The sequence below is a fragment of the Sus scrofa genome, chromosome 11 (assembly GCF_054392235.1).
Source record: "Sus scrofa isolate SSC_HxYL_T2T_F1_AM1 chromosome 11, Sscrofa_HxYL_maternal_Yorkshire_Landrace_v2.0, whole genome shotgun sequence".
Lineage (NCBI taxonomy): Eukaryota > Metazoa > Chordata > Mammalia > Artiodactyla > Suidae > Sus > Sus scrofa.
In genome coordinates, this window is record NC_139393.1 from 56289439 (window position 1) to 56314589 (window position 25151).

At 36.6% G+C, this 25151-nt stretch overlaps 1 protein-coding gene across 38 annotated transcripts in view; it reads right to left on the reverse strand.

The window, feature by feature from the left end:
- Positions 1-25151, reverse strand: part of MYCBP2 (MYC binding protein 2) — a 268897-nt gene that overhangs the window by 105781 nt on the left and 137965 nt on the right. For all 38 annotated transcript variants that reach the window (XM_084982014.1, XM_021065747.2, XM_084982012.1 and 35 more), the window contains 8 exons: positions 19051-19276; positions 17531-17649; positions 16806-16893; positions 12541-12590; positions 10540-10712; positions 8778-8922; positions 5968-6183; positions 558-613 (listed from right to left, as the gene is read on the reverse strand). In XM_084982014.1, the coding sequence (XP_084838140.1) occupies positions 558-613; positions 5968-6183; positions 8778-8922; positions 10540-10712; positions 12541-12590; positions 16806-16893; positions 17531-17649; positions 19051-19276 (1073 nt within the window). The remainder of the gene's footprint in view (positions 1-557; positions 614-5967; positions 6184-8777; positions 8923-10539; positions 10713-12540; positions 12591-16805; positions 16894-17530; positions 17650-19050; positions 19277-25151) is intronic.

Consider the following 25151-nt stretch of genomic DNA (forward strand, 5'->3'; position numbering starts at 1 on the left):
GATTCACTTTGGAACTTTTTATAAATTCTGTGGAGTTGGCCTCTCTAAAGTACAATCCATCTAATAATTTTTTCCAAGCATAAGTACTTTCTCCTAACAAGCAAGTAAAATAGTAAATCCAAAAATCTGCTTCAATCTGGAGTTAACAGAATTACTTAGAGGCTTAAAAATAAAGTCCTCATAACCAAAAATACAAGCGCAGATTGAAATCAGTCTGCCACTCATTAGAGAAAAGAAAGGGAAAACAAAAATAGGAAAAAAAAAAAAAACCACAAACCCCATATTAACCAATTTACTAACAATAAGCCAAGTAATATTCTTTTAGATACTACTCTTTCTGTACTCCTTAGTATAACATACTGGCAGTATTACAGTTCAATACAAATACATTCTACCTATCTTACCTGCAAATCTACACATTACAAAACCTGTGGTAAATCTCCACTGGAAATTTTAAAATGCTCTAAAGTACTTACTTACAGAAAATAAAGTTGGCATACAGGGTGATTTTAGTTGTAACATGTATTCTGGCTATGCTTTGAGAAAGTGATCCTTACCTCTTAGGAGTTGGTGATGCAAAACGCAGTTCTTCAAATGAGTAATTTTCATACACCTTTAAGAAAGAAACCAAAAGGATCACAAAATCATTAGAAACATTCTTAACTAACACAGTGACAGACATTCAATAAATGGTGCTGAGACAACTGGTTATCCATATAGGAGAAAAATAAAAAACCCAATTACCTACATCACAAAAGTAAATTCAAAATAAATTTACAGAAATAAGTTCTAGGTGTGTTAAAGACCCAGACGTAACAATAAAACACCAACAAAATTCAGAAGAAAAAAAAAGATAGTATCTTTAGAGTGCATTAAAATTTTAAATGGCTCCAAAACAAAGACTATAAAGAAGGGGCAGAGATAAGCCTTTAACTGGGAGAAGGGGATTTATAATTCATATAACCAAAAAAGGATATGAACCCACAATAAATAAAGAATAAATCAATACGAAAGAGAAAAATAACACAAGAGAGAGTAAAGACAAGTCACTGAAGAGAGAAATATGAAAGGCCAAAAAACATGTGAGAAATTCTTCAACCATTAAGGAAATGCAAATTAAAACAGCAATATAATCATTTCACAGTCATCAAATTATGTTTGTAAGAACTGAATGTAGATGAGAACATAAGGTATTTAGCATTGTGATACACTGCTGATGGGAACATGAGTTTTGGCAACATTTAACATAGCTGAAGACAGATATGCCCTACGAGTCAGCAACCCCACTTCTAGTTATGTATCTTAGAGAAACTGGTGCTCAAGGACAAAAGGGGACAGACATATACAAGGATGTTTATTTCAGTACGGTTTACAGTAGTGAAAAAAACTAGGAACAATCTATATGCCCCAGAGTAGGAGAATGAACAACTTATGTAACAGGAATACACTGGAATACATCAAAGCTGTTAAAATGAATAAACTACAGCTACACAGCTAAACCTTAAAACAAGGTTGGGCAAATACTGGCAAAATGACAGGTGTGTATGACACCATTTTCGTAAACTTCCAAAAAACATAAAAAAATCTACATACTATATTTCTTACAGATACATTTGTAATCAGTAAAGTATAAAATATGTATCTGGGAACACGAAGCATTACATTTAGGACTAGTTACCTCTAGCGAAGCGGAAGAAAGGGGTCTATGTTATAGAACAGTTTACAGAGGGCAGCAACTGTACTCTTAACCAACTGTTTAATAGAAATTACAGAAAGATCTGAAAAAACTATGGTAAAGTGTAAAGACGAAAATGGACTGTAAGTACACGCAAACTTGTCACATTATTTCCAATACTTTATACCTCTACAGCGTTACCAAATTAATCTTTCAAGGTCCAGGTGAAGTTCTCCAACTGCTCCTTCACTTCTAACCTCTACTACACTGAGGACGAAGAGAAGCACACCCACACCACTCATGAGCCCCTTCCTTCACCCTACTCTTTCTAATTTCATGAAAGTAATTTATAAACAAACTACCACCATCTACTAAATAGTTACAAATGAGAAGAATACAATTTAAGGGTAAGTCCAGCAAGATTACAAAGGCGTTAAATAGGAGGAAAACTCAGGTTTACAGTACAATGGGTTTTCCACTCCACCAATTTCCCTCAAACACATATTATTATACTTAACAATTAAGGAATAAATCATATCTCGATTTTCACCCTCCACCAATTCTGGCTCACTGCTGGGTGGCACATGTGAATGGCTGATGTAAGAAATCTCCTTTTCCGGAAAATGAATTAATATCTCAAAGAGACAGTTGTGGGAACGGTATTTTGTAACCGCTCTAACCTGGGCCACTCAGAACATTCCAGAAATACCGAATTCAGTTGTGGTAACTAAATTTGCAAAAGAAATTATACAAACTGAAGCAAATTTCATAGGAAACTAAAAGAATGATTATGTAGGCAAGGAGACCAGACGCTAAATCCCTAAAAAAAAGGAAACAAATGAGAATGTTTAGCTTCAAATTGTTTAATAGTCAGTGAACAACTCATCCAGAAGTCTAGCTTTGTAGTTCTTTGATTTCTTCAACCTCAGTAATCTTTTTTTTTTTCCCTTGTCTTTTCTAGGGTACATCCACGGCATACAGAGGTTCCCAGGCTAGGGGTCCAACTGGAGCTGTAGCCACCGGCCTACGCCAGAGCCACAGCAACGCGGGATCCAAGCCACGTCTGCAACCTACACCACAGCTCACAGCAACGCCGGATCCTTAACCCACTGAGTGACACGAGGGATCGAGCCCGCAACCTCATGGTTCCTAGTCGGATTCGATAGCCACTGAGCCATGACGGAAACTCCTCAATAATCTTAACCTCAACTTTGTTTCAGCCACTCACACCCAAAGTCACAGACCTGTGATATTACTCAGAATTGTTCAATCTCTGAAATCAAAATAAAATGTTTTGATTTTATCATCTGCTCAGTTTTCTGCCTCTGTAACTCCTACCTTACCTATTCTTAGATTGCTAGCCCTCCTCACCTCCTCAAATTTCTCTCTCTATATCCACTTTTATTTTCCTTTCCAAACCAGTTAGGCTTCATTGTCCTTTTTTTAACCACTATATGCTCAACTTCCTTCTCAGTCACTGCTCTTTTGTTGAACTGTCTGGCACAACATCCATGCTGAATCAATTCAAATCTTATTCGTCTTCATTTGACTCACGTTGCACAGTTAGTACACGACCTTCGATTTCAACTGAATGTCTAAGGATGTCTGAGAAACCTTTTCTGATCAGTTTCTCTTCACTCGCTACAATGATTATTTCATTTTTTCATTTTGTTTCAAAACCTTGACCTTAAGATTCATCAATCCATCTCTAATATAAAACATATTAATTACTATCATAAATAATTACTCTGGCTGCACAACTACAGATGTATTAGACTGCATTAATTATTTTCTTTTCCTCTCCTGGTGGCATCAAAGAGGCAACACTCCTACTTAAAAGCCAATTCCTCTACCTGAGCTACAGACAGGGCTTTCCTCTCTCTAAGTATTTTCATTGTTCCTGTCTTCTCCACTGTCTTCTCATCAGTATTTAATTAAAGCATGTCTTTCTATATTCAGTCTCAGACTCTAAACACTCAATTCCACTTCCTCTGTTTCTTTTTATAACAAAACATCTTGGAAAACTTATTATACTCCTTTTTGTGTTTCTTTTCTTTTTTTTTTTTTTTTTTTTTTTTTTGTCTTTTTGCCTTTTCTAGGGCTGCTCCTGTGGCATATGGAGGTTCCCAGGCTAGGGGTCTAATCAGAGCTGTAGCCGCCAGCCTACCTACGCCAGAGTCACAGCAACGCCGGATCCTTAACCCATTGAGCAAGGCCAGGGATCTAACCTGCAACCTCATGGTTCTTAGTCAGATTCATTAACCACTGTGCCACGATGGGAATTCCAATTTCCACTTCTTCATCTACAAATTAATCAACCTTCTATCCCTTTGTAGTTGCTCCTGCTAAGATTACTGGTGAATTTGTTGTTGTTAGACCCTTTTCATTTTTTAACGATTTTTTATTTTTTCTATTAGAGCTGGTTTATGGTGTTCCGTCAATTTCTACTGTACAGCAAAGTGACCCAGCCATGCATACACACACACACACACACACGTTTTTTTTCTCACATTTTCTTTCATTGTGTTCCATCACAAGTGACTAGATATAGTTTTCTGTGCTATAAAGCAGGATTCTCATTGCTTATCCACTCCAAATGCAAGTTACATCCTTCTCAAAACATGACTTCTGCAGCATGCACTGTTAACCCTTCTTAAATTGTTTCCTGTGACTTTCAACACATGCCATAAGGTAGATGAGATAAGCAACAGGAGAATCAAATCTGGAATCAGATTCCCTGACATTTGTGTGCCCTGGGAGAAGTTATTAACTTCTCTGTGCTTCAGTTTCCACATACCTAAAATGGGAATAAAACAGCAATTTACAGAGTTGTTACAAGGTTTAAATGAGTTATCATAGGCAACATGGTGGGAAAAGTGGCAAAAGCAAGAGCCAGTGTCCTGGGTTATGTCTTTGGCCAGTATTTTTGCCAATGCTGCTGCTGTTTTTTCCTTTTCCTTTCTTTCTTTCTTTCTTTTTTGCCTTTCTTTCTCTTGTAAATCAATGTTTCTCAAAGTGTAGGCTTGGAATCTGAGTAATTCTGCTTGTCTCTTTTATATGCCAATTCTTGAACTTCTCTTCAGACCTACCCAATCTAAATCTTTTGATGTCAGGAAACATCTCCTTTCTAAGAAAGTGCTCCAGGTGACTCTGACACAATGGCTGGAGAATCACTGATATTGGTGCTTCTCAAGATCCTGTTCTAGAACTTCTTCCTCCACTCGCCACATTAGACAGGTATCTACTTCCCTAACTTCATGAATAATCCAAATGCTGATGATTCTCAAATCCTTTTCTTGAGGTAAGACTGTGATCACTTCATTCCTATATATCCAACTCCTTTTTACAGATCTTCACATGGATATTTCAGAGGTAGCTAAAACTTGCACATCCAAAGCTGAATCATTATCTTCCTCAACCAAAACCTGCCCCTTCTCCAGCATTATCAATCTCACTATTCAAGTTCAAGATATGAACGTTATTTTTTATTTCCTACCTTTCTTTTTACCCCATCCTCATTAGCTATCAACTCTTATTTCCTCCAAATATCTCTTGAATCTACTCTGACTACTCACTAGTCCAAGAGATCAGCATCCCTCACACCGGGTTAAGCCAATATTCTCCTGAAGAGACTTAAACCAAACCATGCCTCTTGATCGTTGGCATCATTACCTTCTCCACATTCCACCATCATCTTTACAATGCACAAATCTAATCGTGCCTTCAATGGCTCACCACTGCTCTCTGGAAATAGTAAAATTGCTAACTGCGGCTTCAAATAATGATCATCTTGATAATTTAGACTGACCCTGCCTCTAAAGATAACTACAAAAGCTGAAGAAAGTATTTTTCAAAATCTGTCGAAAAGCATCAAGGAACTAAAAGCCTACAAAAGTACGAAAGCCAAAGAGATGAGTTTCGAATTTGGAAGAACCACAAACTGAAGAGGGTCTAGGTAAATTCTGCATCCCTGAAGGACTATGTCTTAGGAGTCATGGTAAAGTGGAAATAGAGAAGGACTTCTGCAGAATTGGAATCCAGTTTCTAACATCTCAATCTCTGAACAGATTAACTTATCTGCAACTGGAAATTACATCTAGACTCCTGCCAAAACCAAATGAAAATCCTCTTTGTAGGAAAAATAACATCACCCTAAAAAATATGTCTCAACTTTTACATTTATCAACAGCTCTCTAGAGCTGTGATCTTCTTATGTCTGAGTTTGAATCACTAAAATGTTAAATGAATGAATGGTGAAAAATAAAAATTTTCTGATAAGTAAAATCAATTACCTTCATCATTGTTATGGCAATATATCGCGCTTCCTTCACTATCATTGGCTCATAAGAAACATCCAGTTTTGGTGACTCGAGCCCGCCAAAAGTCATGTCAGCATTTGAAGATGCAGCTGTTACTGCGGGACTGCCAGGAATCCTCTGAGGCTTCTTTACTTGCTCTTGTTGTAAAGATGTTTTTTTCTGAGAAACAGGAACTGCTTTCACTTCCACCTAACCATAATATTATAACAATACAATGCCATTACTATATAATTGTCTGTGATACACTGAAAGAAGCAATTCACGATTACGAACTCAGAATCGTGTAAGTTTTATGTTACCACTCATCCCTCTTGAGCATTTCATTCAAAGATTAGTTAATAGTGCCAGAATGATCAAGATGGTTCTATCTCAACAGGGATCCTGAACACAGTATAAAAGAAAGGACTTTTTTTCTGGAATAAATAGTTATAGATGTCAGAACATAAAAACACATGTCACCATCAAGGAAGAACAGGAAAAGACAGTAAAATGAATCTACACTGAATTCTTTCAGGGACTAACATTAAATTAAAATAATTTCATTAATTAATCGAATAATTCCAGTATAAAACTTTCCAGGGAGTTTCCATCGTGGCGCAGTGGTTAACGAATCTGACTAGGAACCACGAGGTTGTGGGTTCAATCCCTGGCCTTGCTCAGTGGGTTAAGGATCTGGCGTTGCTGTGAGCTGTGGTGTAGGTAGCAGACGCGGCTCGGATCCCACGTTGCTGTGGCTCTGGCATAGGCAGGCAGCTACAGCTCCGATTAGACCCCTTGCCTGGGAACCGGCCCTAGAAAAGGCAAAAAGACAAAAAAACCCAAAAAACTTTCCAGCAATCTCCACCTATTTTAAAGCACTAATCTCAATTTTAGCTGTACTGTTTGGCAGGAAAAAAAGTACTTCACTGGGACAGCCTTAGATACTAACAAATAATAAAACAAAAAAGGTGTTTATTTACTTTGTAGAAAGAGTACTATTAGACAGCTCTGTCACCAACAGGAGCTACTGACCTAAGCATCCAATTAAACTTTCCAACTCAGTTTCTTAATAATAAAACAGGGATATCTTCTATCTACTTTACTATAGAGATGCAAAGAACAGATTTCCTGCGGCTTGTTAAAACACTGAAAGTACAAGTCGTCTCACAAACAATATTCAGAAATACTTTCTAGGAATTATAACAAAACATTTTATTGTTAGTTGTTTATTTATGCACTGGCAAAAAAACCACTTGATCCCTAGGCAACCATAAAATTACGAACAATTTAAATACGACTTTAGCTTTTTATCAGGCATCATCATTCTGAGGTTCAGCCAAAGTTTCTTGTTCTTTTCAGACACTACTTCTAGGGTTGGCAAAAATATATAATTCAACAACAGGATCTTTACAGAAATAGAAAGGGCAGTGTAAATGAAAGTCGCAATATTACTGAAGTAATTGAGACATCCCAGAAATGTGGAATGTCTTTACTGGTTAGTGTCCTTATTAATGCCATCCTAGGGAGATGGCAGTTTGAGACACTCATCGTCTACATAAAGTGCAGCTGGCAAAAATGTTCCATTAAACAACCATGATCTTTAGTTGAGGTTATGAAAGATCAGTATTTGGAATGATATAATGTCTTGGAAATATTGAAAACCCACATCATATTTAAAATATAGAAGTTTAAAGACATATGGTAAAATTCTTCAACTCATATACACTGCCTTTGGGACTGTGCTTCTTCATGGTATAAATCAAATAATGTACTGAGTAGTGGAAATAGTTCTACTAAAAGTAATCTTGAGGTAAAATTAGCTGCTTTGCGAGTAAAAAAGATAACTCTTCAGCTCCAAACCATCAAATCACTCTGAAATTCAACTTTGGGGGGGTTGCCTCTATGAAATTTCTGTTTGATATTGACCATTTTTAGAAATATAATAAAAATTTTAAATAAGATATTTAATAGATTCTATTACAAAGGACTTAATTTTACACATTACAATATGCTCTAAAATGTCATTATTAATTAATGTCTCAAGAAAGAGGTATCTTCAATACAGCACATTATTTCCAATCCTCATTCTTTTACAACGCAAATTTATGTATTTCTAGTTTATTTAATAAGTATTAATATTACATTTTTAAATGCTGTTCAGGGAGTTCCCATTGTGGCTCAGCAGAAAAGAACCCGACTAATATCCGTGAGGATGCAAGTTCAATTCCTGGCCCTGCTCAGTGGGTTAAGGATCTGACGTTGCCGTGAGCTGTGGTCTAGGTCACAGACATGAACCGGATCTGACTTTATTGTGACTGTGGTCTAGGCTGGCAGCTGCAGCTCCAATTCGACCCCTAGCCTGGGAATTTCCTTATGCCACCGGTGCAGTCCTTAAAAGAAAAAAGAAAAAAAAATGCTGTTTTGATGGTATCAAATGCCAAATATATTCAAGTCTTTTAAAAAATATATACCAAATTTTAAAATGTATTCTTTCACTGATTTATTCAATCACTTATGTATTGATGACCTTCCTTCCATGTGCCCAGCACTTTTTGTAAGGATACTTTCTTATTTTTCCTTTGAATCACCATAGCACCTAGCAAAGTGTAAAAAACAAACCAAACCAAAAAATATGTAACTTGGAAAATTGAGTACTGATTCATATAAATAAGCCATTTAAACAGTTTTTTGGCTTCCTCCATTATAAATATATAAAGAGAGTATTGCAAATACACTCTAAGCACTGAAAAAAAAATTTTATTAGTTGTCAGTGCACAGAGGTCTACTAATTCTGATATAATTACCTTCATATTGGGAACATGTACCACATCCCCATACTGGTCTTTTGTTTGAACAGTGATGGTGGTAGGCCAACCACAACGAATATCATCCTTATTCAGAATCAAAGATGTTTTCTGAGGATCAGCATAGGAATCTGGCTGAAGCCACCTAGCAGTAATGAAAAACACAAGTTCACAAAAACCCAAAAATTCATCAACCTCTTCAACGATTAACATGAACCTAAGTCAAATGAATAACACATATCAAATATAATGCTGAAATGGTATCTTCATTTCTTTTTTTTTTTTTTTAAAGATTTTATTGGAGTACAGTTGACTTAACAATGGCGTCAGTTTCAGGTGTACAACGAAGTGAATCAGTTAAGCACATATATTCATTCTTTTTCCCATATAGGTTATTACAAACTAGTGAGCAAATTTCCCTGTGCTATACAGTAGGTTCTTGTTCATTACCTATTTTATTCAGTGGTGTGTACATTATTCCCATGCTCCTAATTCCTCCCCACCCCCGCCCCATGGTTTCCCTATGATAATATAAGATTGGTTTTGAAATCTGTGAGTTTGTTTCTATTTTATAAATAAGTTATTTTGCATAATTTTTATTAGATTCCATGTGTAAGTAATATCATATGATATTTGTCTTTCTCTGTCTGACTTACTTCACTTCATTTCTGATTTAGTAATAATGACCACAAGTGTCTCCCTTGGAAACTGTTAATGACAAATTCATTAACGAGTATACTGAAGCATATGAGATTTCTGATGATTACAAAGAAAACAAATAATTTTAAAATCAGGAAATTTGTAAGTTTAACTATGGCTGATTTTAAAAAAACCAAGAAAATGATTCAGACAGCATATACTTTGAAGTCCCAAATACACTCTTTCTTACTGAAGGACGTCTGCCTCAATTTGTCAACGTGAAAACCTGGGAAAGAGCAGTATCCCTGTTAAAGCAGGGACAGAAGCGACATTCTAATTGCTGCAGAGTAGGCAGATTAAAGATGCACTGTCTGTCTTCTCTTTATACAATTTCTGAAGCATCTTCCGTCATTACCTTCCCTTCCACGTAAATCCTGACAATTTCCCATACTTTGTGATATCCATGCCTGATTTCACCCCAAGACCTACATTCAAGTTGTCCTCTGAGATGAGTAATAAGTAATTCTGTCATGCATTACATAAAAGTGTCCACAAGGACAGCAGTGAGGCTGACTGAAGAGATTTTCTATGCTTCCCCACTTTGGTTTTTAAAAACTAAAGAGGAATCGCTGTACTGTTAAAATTAAAGCCAGGATGAAGTTAGATTTCTATATTTACTAGTAAATCACATAAGCCAGTAGCTTTGTTTTTTTCATCTTTAAAAAAAGCAAATAGCAACAAAATAAGTGAGAATTTCATAAGATCACATGATCTGGTTCAAATTCTAAATTTCTATTATTTACAGATCTGAAAAAACTGCATATCAAAATAAAATGTAGTGATAAATTTAGGAATTCAGTATAGATACCATCAATTTTACCATGTGTTCCACATATTTTTAAAATAAAAGTTCACATAGAAAACTTTAAAAGTCAATGAATAATTATTATATATTTTAAAAACATTCTGAAATATTAACTAACATTTTATATTTCAGCAAGTCCAGAACACATAAAGTAGATTCTTTTAGGCAGCACTCTAATATCCTAATGATGCCCCTTTCATTTCTCTTCCGAAATGAAGACTGAGGCAGGCCCGGAAAGAAAGTCATAAAGTTCATTACCTCGCAAGCCTTCCACCGCTTGATCCTGGAACACAAGCAATAAAATCATCCAGAAAGGATTGTTCATTGCTTTGGATTTGAAGTGGTAGGTTCCCTTCTAGTGCCTCCAATATAGTTGGTGAATGAGAAAGAGCTAAACCCTTTCCCAGAATACCAGAATGGGTTTTGCACACCTGTTGGGGAAAAGAGAACATTGATACATTTTAAAATATAAAACTTTAATGACATGATTTCTTTTGCACTTGTACACAATTTTAGATAGGACTTTATGCGGAAATCATTTTCTCTCCATGGCCCAGGGGTTCTTTAGCCTATAAAGTAGGAAACTAACAGGAGGGGGATCATAATATCACTCAGGTACTTTCAGTTTCCTTCCTCCCACAAACATAAGCGACTCATCACAGATCTGCATGCTAGATGCAGTGGTGCGCCTCCTCCCACACTAGCTCTCTGGGTGTCACAGTCCCATCTGTCAGGGCCAGGGCTCCCTTCTGAGACAGCTGCTGAGGTATCCCTCTTTTTGTGCCCACATAATCAGCAGGGTCATGGGTGGGTTGTGTCTGCTCTCTTGAGCAGGTGGGTACCAAGACCTTGACTTGGGCAAAAAGTGGATGGAAGCCTGATTGTGGCTGCACATATGCTGCATTAGCCTGTATAAGCCTTATTAAAGTTAAGAAAAAAAGGCAGATAAAACTGAAACTTTAGTTCCCACCTATATGACAGGTAAACCTTATGTTTCAGAAAGAGCTGCTTTAAGTGCTGAAATCTAGAAACTTTTTTCTTTTTTTTCTGCTTTTTTGAGCCATACCCACAGCATATGGAAGTTCCCAGGCTAGGGGCTGAATCGGAGCTGCAGCTGCCAGCCACAGCCACAGCCACACGGAATCTGAGCTGCATCTGTGACCTACACCACAGCTCACAGAAACACACTGAATCCCTGTCCCAGTGAGTAAGGCCAGGGATCAAACCCGCATCCTCATGGATACTTGTCGGGTTCGTTTCCACTGCACCACAAGGGGAACTCTGAGATTTAACTTTTTTGAAAGAAAAAATAGAAAAAAAGCTGGTGGGTTTTTAAAACACAGGTGTTTCTTAACATTACTGAGGACACTGTGGCTCCGTGGGATTAGAGCATAGTGACCAAGACCACGGACTTTGTTACCAAACTGCCAGAGGTCAAATTCTAACCCAGTTCTTTACTCGCTGTTTGATTCTGGGCCAGTTACTTAGGTCCTCGGTGCCTCAGTTTCCTAATCTATAAGTAGAGGGAAGCCTCTGAATTCATAGGGTTGTTGCGAGGACTAAATGAGCTAAAAATATGTGAAGTGTCTGGAATGGTAATTGATCAAGTTAAGAGCAAATAAATGTTTGTTTTTATTATTACTGTTGTGATCAATTCATTTCAGAAAATAAATAAAATGTCAACTACTAGCTGTGGGTATTAGAAAACCTGGGACACTACCCTTTATCTCCTAATTAGCTAAATTCTTAGACAAGTCACAAAACTTCTCTGAGCTTGTTATTATAAGATATAAAAGAACACAGTGACCTCGAAGTGTTAGCTGAGGAAACAGGAAGATCATGTCAAAAGCATGGTAAACTATAAAGTGCTCTACAGATGTTATTTAAATTACTGTGACTAACACCTTTCCCCCTCTTTTTCCAACTGGTAAATAAAACTTCTTTCAAGAGTCAATTGAAAGGTCCACAGTTGGGCAAAGCCTCCCCCTTCACCTGCAACACTTGGCAGCTCTTCTTCCCCCAGCAAGTCTTGGTCTCACTCCCAGTTAATGCCCACCACGCAGTACGGTGAGCGCTCGCACGGGTCCCTCCCTCCAAGGGGAGAAGTTATGAGTTACTTATCTTTAAAACTGCCAATACTGGAATGAAATGCTTAATGAACATGGGTCCTATGTTCAAGAGAAATTAAGGCTGATCTGAGCGAAAATTCTGCTTAAAATTAACGTACAAAGTTTATCCTTACGAACTTGAGGACAATACCTGTAATGCAGCCTCTTCAAGAATTTCAAGATCTTCCTCTAATTCATTGCCTGTTGTGTAAATTAAAAATGTTACTAAAATGTATCAATACTTAGCTTAACTTTTTTTCAGTCCTTTGTGATTCATAAAACCTCTTCCCATAATTTTGATATTCTAAATTGGCGAGAACCATTATCATCCTTGATAAAATCTCAGTGGTTTAAATTTTAAAATGTTATTTTCAGAGTGAATATAAGCTGTAATTCTCAAGACAATACTCAAAAAGCATCCATCAAGTGATTTTCAAGATACATAATACATTTATGTAAATAAGTATTATTTTTGAACTTAGTGTATTTACTTTTTTACCAAAAAAAAAAAAAAAAAAAAAAAAGAGGGAACTGATTATTCAGAATCTGAGCCTTTCTATCTTAGTTATCTTATAGAAGAGCTTTACCTTTAGGAAACAACTGTTACTGATAGGAAAATGTCATGTCAGATAGTGGCTGTATTCTCTAGCCATCTTCTCCTTTACTGCTTGACATAAAACATATTTTATGTAGTGAATCTTCTTGGATAGTTTAATTAATTTATAAAATATTACTATTAAAGAAATACATGTTCGAAGAGAAATATTCAAAGTACACATAAGCGTAGAATGAAAAATTCTGGCACTACCCCCTTTCCAAACATAAAGAGTGTCAAGTTTCTTATGTCTTGTGCTAGAAACTTCGAGTGCCAAGTAAATACATGTCTGTGTGTCAACATACACACAGCGTGGGCATATGCACAAATAAGATGGTGATCACAAAAATGAGATCCTCTTCTGCAGCTTGCTCTTCTCAGTTAATATAATTTGGACATCCCTCTTGGCCAGGACACAGAGATCTACTTTTTGTGGTTTTTGCATGCATTTGTACCATATGGATGTACAGTTGCATGCATTTGTACCGTATGGAGGTACCATGACTTATTGAACCAGTTTCCAACTGTACAGTTTGGTTGCTTATAGGTTTTATAATCACAAGCATTGCTATATTAATCTTACAACATATTTTTTGAGCATTTGTGCAAGTATGTATAAAAATGCTACATCAAAATGTATATGCATATAAAATCTGAAGTTATTAACAAATTCCCTTCAAATAGGTTGTGCCAATTTTTCCTCACATGAATAGAATATAAATGTTTCATTTCTTCATTTATGTATCAACATCGAGTAGAATAAAGGGAGCAAGAAGAGGGAAGGGAAAAGAGTAGAGAAAGAAAAAAGAGGACAGAAAGAATCAAGAGGTTTCTGTATACCAGCAATGAAACATTAGAAAAGGAATACAAAAATATGATACCTTTTAAAATTGTACCTCACAAAATCAAATACCTCGGAATACACCTGACCAAGGAGGTAAAGGACCTATATGCCGAGAACTATAAAACTTTAATCAAAGAAATCAAAGAAGATGTAAAGAAATGGAAAGATATTCCATGTTCCTGGATTGGAAAAATCAATATTGTAAAAATGGCCATACTACCCAAAGCAATCTACAGATTCAATGCAATCCCTATCAAAATACCCATGACATTTTTCACAGAACTAAAACAAACAATCCAAACATTTATATGGAACAACAAAAGACCCAGAATCGCCAAAGCAATCCTGAGAAACAAAAACCAAGCAGGAGGCATAACTCTCCCAGACTTCAAGAAATACTACAAAGCCACAGTCATCAAAACAGTGTGGTACTGGTATCAAAACAGACAGACAGACCAATGGAACAGAATAGAGAACCCAGAAATAAACCCTGACACCTATGGTCAATTAATCTTTGACAAGGGAGGCAAGAACATAAAATGGGAAAAGGAAAGTCTATTCAGCAAGCATTGCTGAGAAACCTGGACAGCTGCATGCAAAGCAATGAAACTAGAACACACCCTCACACCATGCACAAAAATAAACTCCAAATGGCTGAAAGACTTAAATATACAACAGGACACCATCAAACTCCTAGAAGAAAACATAGGCAAAACACTCTCTGACATCAACATCATGAATATTGTCTCAGGTCAGTCTCCCAAAGCAATAGAAATTAGAGCAAAAATAAACCCATGGGACCTCATCAAACTGAAAAGCTTTTGCATAGCAAAGGAAACCAAAAAGAAAACAAAAAGACAACTTTAGAATGGGAGAAAACAGTTTCAAATGATGCAACCGACAAGGGCTTAATCTCTAGAATATATAAACAACTTATACAACCCAACAGCAAAAAAGCCAATCAATCAATGGAAAAATGGGCAAAAGACCTGAATAGACATTTCTCCAAAGAAGATATACAGATGGCCAACAAACACATGAAAAAATGCTCAACATCACTGATTATAAGAGAAATGCAAATCAAAACTACCATGAGATACCACCTCACACCAGTCAGAATGGCCATCATTAATAAATCCACAAATAACAAGTGCTGGAGGGGCTGTGGAGAAAAGGGAACCCTCCTGCACTGCTGGTGGGAATGTAAACTGGTACAGCCACTATGGAGAACAGTTTGGAGATACCTTAGAAATCTATCCATAGAACTTCCATATGACCCTGCAATCCCACTCTTGGGCATCTATCCGGACAAAACTCTACTTAAAAGAGACACATGCACCCGCATGTTCATTGCAGCACTATTCACAATAGCCAGGACATGGAAACAACCCAAATGTCCATCGACAGATGATTGGATTCGGAAGAAGTGGTATATATACACAATGGAACACTACTCAGCCATAAAAAAGAATGACATAATGCCATTTGCAGCAACATGGATGGAACTAGAGAATCTCATACTGAGTGAAATGAGCCAGAAAGACAAAGACAAATACCATATGATATCACTTATAACTGGAATCTAATATCCAGCACAAATGAACATCTCCTCAGAAAAGAAAATCATGGACTTGGAGAAGAGACTTGTGGCTGCCTGATGGGAGGGGGAGGGAGTGGGAGGGATCGGGAGCTTGGGCTTATCAGACACAACCTAGAATAGATTTACAAGGAGATCCTGCTGAATAGCATTAAGAACTATGTCTAGATACTCATGTTGCAACAGAAGAAAGGGTGGGGGAAAAACTGTAATTGCAATGTATACATCTAAGGATAACCTGACCCCCTTGCTGTACAGTGGGGAAAAAAAAAAAAAAAAAGAATCAAGAGGGAAGGGAAGTCCCAGAGGGAGGAGATATAGATGGACTGCGGGGGTGAGAATTGTGGACATGCAATAATAATTCCTATTATTCCTTACTGCTGTAAAAATAAAATGTTCAACTATGTATAAACATCAGAGAATTAGTTAATATTTTCAACTTTACTTTCATCTTTACAATCCTAATAATAGATCAACTTATGTATCCTACAATTTTTGTATCATAGCAATAGCTACTCTTCTGCCATTGCCTCGTTTTTCTGTCCGGTACCATAAGAACTCTTCTAAAGAGCTATCTATGTTCAACCTGACTACCCCACCTGACTTTGCATCCCCTACTCTAAAAGTCCTTATAGTTCTCTCATTTTACTCATATGTCTCTTATTGAGTATATAAATAGCCAAGAAGTTTTAACACAAAGACAAATTTTTACTGACTTCTCAGTTGCATTAACAAACCCTAACACTATCCGCCCTTCTGCAGTTTTATAACTACCTCACTGGCCAATGCTTCAGTCTTTTTTGCACCTCTTCTCACTGCTTCTGACTTTGAAATTTTAGCACGACCCAGCTTTGACCCTCGGCTATTTTCTCTTTCTTATCTGTGTTCTCTTTCTATCCCATTTTTTATATGGTTGCATGTCTGTAACTGCCAAGTATGTTCAAATGACATTTCTACTGACTTATCCCCTGGGCTCCAGACAATGAGTATCCAACTGTCTACTTGATATATCCACCAGGATGTTTGAGAGATATCTCAAACTTTTGGTTTAAAATTGTATTTCCTGTGCTTAATCCAGCACCTTGCATATAGCATGTACGTAAAGAGAGTATTTATGCGCATGTGTATGTGTGTGTGAATTAAAATAACTAGAAAGATACTCTTCAGTTCTCTGTTTAAAAAGCCCAAACAACTACCGTATTAAGTAGTTATTGCTCATGAATGTATGTGACTACTGAATTTATTTTGCTAATCTATTTTCAAGATGTTCCATAATAAACATACTCTATTGTTAAAATATTTCATTTTATTTAATTTATTTACCTATTTTTAAAATATTTTAAAATCATAAATAAACACGTTAAATTTGACCAGACTTACCAATAGGAAGTGCTAGATCCTTTTTCATCAAAGCTGCTGCACAAACCCCACCAAGATTGGCTAATTCTTTTTCTAACTGAATAACACCCTGGAGAAGTACAAAAACAAAATCGAATGTTTTAAAAAATGTTTGGAAGATAAAATTTTTGAAAGATAATGTGGATTATCAAAAAAAGTAGCCTGCAGTCAGGCATAACTTTTGGAACCAGAAGGAAGCATGTGTTAGCTAATGATTAAACTAAGAATGTAAGAGACTCAATATTACAGCACATGCTGGTTACAAAGTTCAGACCTACAGGTTCATTGTCCAAAGAATTTTTCATGCATTACTTTAAAGAAACATCATCATTTTTTCACCTTGACTTTTTAAAAATCATATGATTTGAAACATTTAGAAGAGATACTAAGTTTGTCCTATTGTAAAATCAGGTTCTAATATTTACTAAAAAAGGTATAGCCACCAGAGCAGGTTTGAAACAGGCACAATTATACTAAATCTTTAAAGGCTGGGTCAGGTTGCACAGACTGCATTTTCTTCACATATTAAAAGCAGCACACACACACACAAAGACGACTGCACAAAATTAAAGCACAAAATTTTAAATTATAGACCCAGCTTAAAATAAATTTCAGACTTCTTGAATATAGGCAGCAAGCACAATTTAAGTCAACAGAAGCTCTTAGAAACAGTCTTTCCTAAGAATAAGAAGAAAATTCATTCTCACCTCATCAGGTCCAGGGCTAAACTCATATCCAATTGCAAAACACTTGAAACCATAGAAAGAAGCCTTGTCATCTTTCACATAATCTGATGCAGTCTCCAATGAAAAAAGGGCCTCATTTCCTAAGGAAAAAAAGCTAACACTGAATTCAAAACCTGGAACAACTTTATTAAAATTTCCTTACATTCTTCCATCTCAAGAAAGGGGGCAATACAAATTAGGTACTAAAAAATCCTAGTCTTTGGGGGGGGGGGTTCCCTATATCTACTTGAACAAAACTGGGGTAAAAACACCACCAAGATAACAAAACCATATCAATTTTTGCTTTTAATGATCAAATGTCCTACTTTTAAGTTCTATGAGCAATCATTTTCAATTATCTGTCAATTATGACAGTGACCTAAACTGCCTCTTCTATTTCAGAGTAAGCAATTCTCTATCCTGGAATCTGGCTTTGGTCTCTTCACAAACCAACAAGGCAGGTCAGACTAGAAGAAAGAAGTTTCTGAATTCATATTGGCTATTAGTTTGAGAAATCACAGGAGCAGTTAAGGTTAACTGGTTAAAAACACAAGAGACTACAGTAACAAAAGTGCCTTCCCCACCCCGCCCCACCCTAGGCCTAAAAACAATAACTTTACACAACTCAGTGGGTTAGGTGGATCACCAGTTTTCCAAAAAGGAAAGAATTCTTGGTAGTTCTCAAAATTTAGGACTTACTGGGAAAAGAAAATATATAATCCACTTTTGTCTTTTATTTATTTATTTATTTATTTATTTATTTATTTATTTATTTGTCTTTTGTCTTTTTAGGGCTGCACCCACGGCACATGGAGGTTCCCAGCTAGGGGTCTAATCAGAGCTGTTGCTGCCGGCCTACACCAGAGCCACAGCAATGCCAGATCTGAGCCAACAACCTACACCACAGCTCACGGCAACGCCGGATCCCCAACCCACTGAGCAAGGCCAGGGATCGAACCCGCAACCTCATGGTTCCTAGTCGGATTGGTTTCCACTGCACCATGATGGGAACTCCCTCTTTTTTTTTTTTTTTTTTTTTTTTGCCACCCCACAGCCCATGGGATTCCCAGGCCAGGGATCTGATCCCAGCAGCAGCCAGATTCTTAACCCACTGTGCCAGGCCAGGGATTGAACCTTCATCCCAGGATTCCAGAGGAGCTGCCAATCCCACTGTGCCACAGCAGGAACACCCTCTAATCCAGTTTTTTCTATAGTTTGGTCCCAACTATACAGACAACCACCCCTCAGTATTAACCCTCTATTTTGGTGAGCTCTTGTCTTTTCTCACAAGATTCTCAAAACACTCTCCTTTCTCAAACTCAGTCATGTTATGCCTCATGTTGAAGAGGCTCCTTACCACCGACTGCCAGCCAGATACAAAGGAGGCCTCAAAGAAATTTTTCTAAAAATTAAACATTTTCAATGATGTATCCTTGCTAAACATAATTATCATAAATGCGTATACTTTACCATATAAAACAGAAAAGAAAAAAATAACCTACCTGGCAACACTAAAACCATAGTAGGCCATCCGGAGGATCCTGAAAATTTCTTTAATTCTATCCAGGAATTAAGATTTTCATGAACAGATGTCAATTTTGGTCCATATCCTGAATTCTGAACAGTTCTAACAGGAATCAGCAAACGGAGGACATCTTCTGACTGTGCAGTACCACACTGAGGGTCAAACTCAATTGTCATCCACCGCACACACTCTGGGAATGTCACCTGAGGTCAACAGGCCAGAGGTCACTTGCATAAGAAGAATTAGATTTTAGCTTTTTGTCTATTTTAGAAACAGGACATCATACTGTAAATATGAGGCCTTAAACATACTTGAAAATAAATCTTAAGGAATTAATAGAGTAGTTTAAATCAGGTTATTAATGGTCATTATCAATTGTCTCTAGTCTCCACTTCAAGTATCTATCACTTTCTACCTAACATTTGGTTTATGTTACATATTGATATGTTTGTAAGTACACACTGATATCATCAGAAAAACAATTACAAAGGTGATTAATTTCCACAAATACTGAGCGATCTGATTTTCCTGTGGAAGAGTTTATTATATGATAAATTTTCCATTTCAGTCAGTATGAATTTAAAGAATATTAAGTAGGTAACTGACAATATAATTTGATAAGTAAATATGAAGATACATTGATAGAAATGAATAAATCATTAAAATGTAAGGTTTTAGTCACTTTTAGGTTATTTACAATGCATAGTATCTGTTCCAAATACTTCATTAGCAAAAAAACCTTAAGCTTCATCTATTATGAAAATAAATATAAATTCACACATGTACTTACACACTTGATAAAAGCCTGGATTTTTACATTTTCCTAACCTAAAATTTTACTGGATATATGAGTTTATGATAGCACATAATTATATGCATTTTTAAGGCCACTTTTAAGCTTCTGTCACCATCATAGTACAAGGAATTCTGTAATGGTAGTCAAATTACCATTAGGTAGGACCATGTCAAATAGTAAATAATGAATTGGTTGTAGAACAAGAAATAACTTCAAGAAATTTCCTAAATATGATATTAATCTTAAAAATATACCTAGGACTCTGGCAAACATTTTCAGTAGAGGATTTTTAAAATTTCCACTTAAAGAAAAAGCTAAACTCTGTTCATGATATAATTTAAATTAAAACTAAACTGGGACACCATTTCTTTCATTATGTTGGCAAAAGGCCCAAAATTTAACTACATGCTCTGTTGGTGAGGCTGTGAGAAAACAAGCATTCTCATATATTGTTAGTGGGACACATAACAATACATGAGAATGCTTCTAGGAAATCTGCCCACATGTGGAAAACTACATATGCATTCACCCTCTGGATCAGCAAGCCCAGATCTACAAAGCACAAGGTTCCTCATTCTCTATTTGTTTAATCTAGCAATCCCACTTCCAGTTTACTATGAAGATATGCTTCTCATAATATGGAAGCAAGAAACAAACAAAAGAACCCCAACATATGCACAAAGTTATTCATTGAAAAAAAAGCTGCAAAAGAACTGAAAAGAGCCCAGATGCTCACACACATAAGACTGACTGGCTGATAAACGATGGCTCATCTTCACAGAGGAGAACTATGAAGTTGTAAAGAGGTGACGATGACCTCTACAAACAGATATGGGGAGATGTCTACGCACAATGCTAAACGTAAAAAGCTGAATATATAAGGTATATATAGTGTGCTACCTTTTTTAAATAAAGAAGGAAAATAAGACTTCATATAAATCAGTCAGTCAATCTGTCTTTCTGATTTTTTCCAAGAAAGAATGCAGGAAAGATACACCAGGATATGTAGTGGAGTAAGTGAGAAGCAGAGAAGGGAAAGGACATAATTCTGAGGATGTTATTTTGTATAACTGTACTTCCAAAACTATGTCAATATTTTACATATTTTCAAAGTAAAATTAAATCAATAGGATTAAAAAACTCATAAAAATTAAGTACAAATAAATAAATCATGTAGCTACCTACACGTACACATAAAATGAACTACTTCAAGCAACTTCTGAATAAAGTACTTTGATTATATTAATGTCAGTAGGATTAATTCCAAAGATAAAAAAATTTGCAGAGAAATTAGCTTTACACAGTGTTTTTATTATTCGCAGTGGCGTACATAAACGGAAAGGGTATAAAGAAAGACCTTAACAGTGTTGACTGGGATCAGTTAGAAGGGCTTAAAAACTGATGAAAACACAGAAAAAGGACCCAGAATTCAGCTCGCATAGACTTTGCCTGGCCAAATCAATTAGAATTTGAGTGTCACACTGAATAATGATAGCAACAGATTATAACCCTGAGCAAAAAGAGAATCTTTGAGTCCACACTGATATGAACACATAAAATAAATAAATGACTACATTGTTTATAAAGTGGAAGGGATGGGAAGACACCCCTCTACAAGAGAACACCAGCTGAGAGGAGTAACAGCATTAGAAAGCTACCATTTTGTAACCACTGTAGTAACAGATGATTTGGGTAAGAATAACCAATGGACGCTAAAATTTTCTGAAATTTAGTATTTCTTACACAGTCGCTAACTCACAGCTATTTACCCACGGACGTTTTCAAAGGAAAAAGAGATGCTTTTGTGGTGGAGCTATCACCCTGACCAAGTGACTGCTCCTGACGGGACACACTGAGAACACGGTATCATCCACGTGGTGTCATCCACGTGGTGCTGCCGCCCGTGCATCACCCAAACCTAATCACTAGAAAACAATCAAATCCAAATAACAGGAGATTTTTACAAAAACACTGACTGTGTTCTTCAAAAATGCCAATGTCAAAAAAGACAAAGAAAGGCTGAGGAACTGCTTCAGATTAAAAGAGACAGAAGAGGCCTGACAACTAAATATAATACAAGAACCCGACTGGATCCCAGCCTGGGTTTTAAAAAATTCTAAAAACACTGGTGTTGGGACAAATGGCAAAATGTTTAGATATTAACATGATCTAACACAATTCTCTATGGTGATAGTAATACTGCAACAATATTAAATCGCCTGAATGTGATTAGTGCATGGCCCTCACACAGAACGTCAATGTTCTCAGGAACAAGGTAAGGGGTCGTGATGTATGCAAATAACTTACTCTTAAATGGTCTAATAATAATACATAGAGATAAATAAAACAAATAGAGTAAAATGTTAACTAAATGATATTTATGAAGGGCATACAGGGGTGCTCACTGCACATTACTGTTTTTTATAGGTTTGAACTTTTTTGGAATAAAAAGTTGAAAAACGTGAGGGATGAATACACACACATTGGCATCTACACGTGTGTCTATGCTTACATTAAAAGAAACAGGAGTTCCCGTCGTGGCTCAGTGGTTAACGAATCCAACTAGGAACCATGAGGTTGCGGGTTCCGTCCCTGCCCGTGCTCAGTGGGTTAAGGACCCGGCGTTGCCATGAGCTGTGGTGTAGTTTGCAGATGCGGCTCGGATCCCACATTGCTGTGGCTCTGGTGTAGGCTGGTGGCTACAGCTCCGACTTGACCCCTAGCCTGGGAACCTCCATATGCCACGGGAGCGGCCCAAGAAATAGCAAAAAAAAAAAAAAAAAAAAAAAAAAAAAAAAACAGAAAGAAAATAAAAGAAACAATGAAAGCCTAAAGTACAAAATTATAATAATATGAAATGCTATCTGGGAAGAAGAAATGATGGGGAAGAAGGGGATAGAGTGGGGGAACAGAGATAAAAGCAAGAATATACTTAAATACACTTTGTTTTAGAGATCTGACTTAAAACTATGTAATTGAATTATTATCACACAAGATTTAAAAAGCAATTGCTAAAAATCTAGAATAAAATAAAACAAATGATGCAAAATATATATCTAGTTGCGCATAATCAGAGAGGGATTATTCCACCTTACTTTAAAACACAGTAATTAACTATACCCACTTATTTTATGGTCACTTCTCTACAGTTCCTACTTGGGATATGCCCAAAAGACAAAACACACACACACACACACACATACAGCACTTTTCTAGTACTTTTCTAATATTCTCAGCTTCATCGAGAAAAGGAATTCTAGACGCATGAGAAAGGAGATGCAGGTGTAAAATCCTGTGATCCCTATTTTGAATGAGTATCATCAGTACAAACTCATGAGGTACTCTATCTTTAAAAAAATACATACATACAAGGGAGTTCCCGTCGTGGCGCAGTGGTTAACGAACCCGACTAGGAACCATGAGGTTATGGGTTCGATCCCTGCCCTTGCTCAGTGGGTTAACGATCCGGCGTTGCCGTGAGCTGTGGTGTAGGTTGTAGATGCGGCTCGGATCCTGCGTTGCTGTGGCTCTGGTGTAGGCCGGTGGCTGCAGCTCCGATTAGACCCCTAGCCTGGGAACCTCCATATGCCGCGGGAGCGGCCCAAGAAATAGCAAAAAGATAAAAAAAAAAAAAAAAAAAAAACATACATACACACATAAATATGTCTTTACATAAATAAACATGCATATAAAAATATATATACAAATAATATATACCTATGTATATAAATACATGTGTGTTGATGAGTGCATGTATGTACTGGTTCTATACATTACAAAGATCTAGAAACAATGCCAAAGTCAGAAGAAAAGAGCATTCCTAGTGCCATGTTTCAGCTTTTAACCACTCATTACCATTAAAAGGAACCATGCCACTTTATAAAAATGATGGGTTTGAGATCTGAGGCAGGAAATGTGTAGGCCTCTTATAGCATCTTATACCAGAGCCCAAAACATCTAATAACACCGTACACAGGAGAGCAAAGACGCTCTGAATGACTGTAAGAGGTGTGTCTAAAGGAGGCAGGAAGCAAGCTGAAGAGGATCCTAACCAAAAACCACAAGATCCAGTTTCCTAAATAAAATTCAAGGAAACAAAAAAAAAAAAAAAAAAAAAAAAGAGAGAGACATGGAGGGAGAATCAATAAATTAAAAGAGACATAATCAGTCACAATGTGTGGATCTTATTTAGATTCTAATTCAAACAATTTAAAATGTGCATATTTGATGACATGAAGGAATCACTAGGGTTTTTTAGTGTGATAATAACATGGTTATTTTTTTAAAGGTCCTTATATTTTAGAGCTACACAATGAAATATCCATGAATGTGCTTTAAAACATATATAGGAAGGGACAAGAGGGTGGGGAATAAATCTAACAGGTTTGACTAAGAATTGATAACTGCTTAATGTGGGCTGATGGATAAGTGGGGTAAACTACACTAGTCTGTCCTTTCACATGTTCACCATCTTCTACAATAAAAAGCTGAATGTGTTACAAGCACATAAAACTTATAATTAAGTTGGCAAATTCCTTTCTTCCTCTAAATTTAAATGGTATACTTTAGAAAGCAAGGAATAAGAATTTTGAACAATCTATAATAATAAGTATTTAACACTTTTTTTTTTTTTTGTCTTTTTGCCTTTTCTAGGGTCACTCCCATGGCATATGGAAGTTCCCAGGCTAGGGGTCTAATCGGAGCTGTAGCCACTGGCCTACGCCAGAGCCACAGCAACACGGGATCCAAGCCGCATCTGCAAACTACACCACAGCTCATGGCAACGCCGGATCCTTAACCCACTGAGCAAGGCCAGGGACTGAACCAGCAACCTCATGGTTCCTAGTTGGATTTATTAACCACTGAGCCACAACGGGAACTCCTATTTTATACATTTTTTAACATTATGTACAGTACTTTAATTCCTACATTGGGTATATTAATTTTCAGAGCTCAGGCAGCGTTATAAATAATATCAGTTCAAAAATGCAATTTTAAAAATGTTAATGCTTATATCCACTATTACCATATATAACATGCAGTTTAGCATTCATTTTACACTGCACTGTACTTGTAAGAAGATATGAGAACAACTTTCATAACCCTATAAAACTACATACTCTTTTAAAAAGTCTGTTGTGTGTGTCTGACAGTATCTAACCACCTGCTGGTTCTCTCTTATGAAATTACTATAAAAGAAGTCATCCTTCTGAACCGAGGCTAAGTATCCTTTAAGGTATCAGTGCAGAACATCAAGTTTCAAGTTTACACTCTCCCTGGGA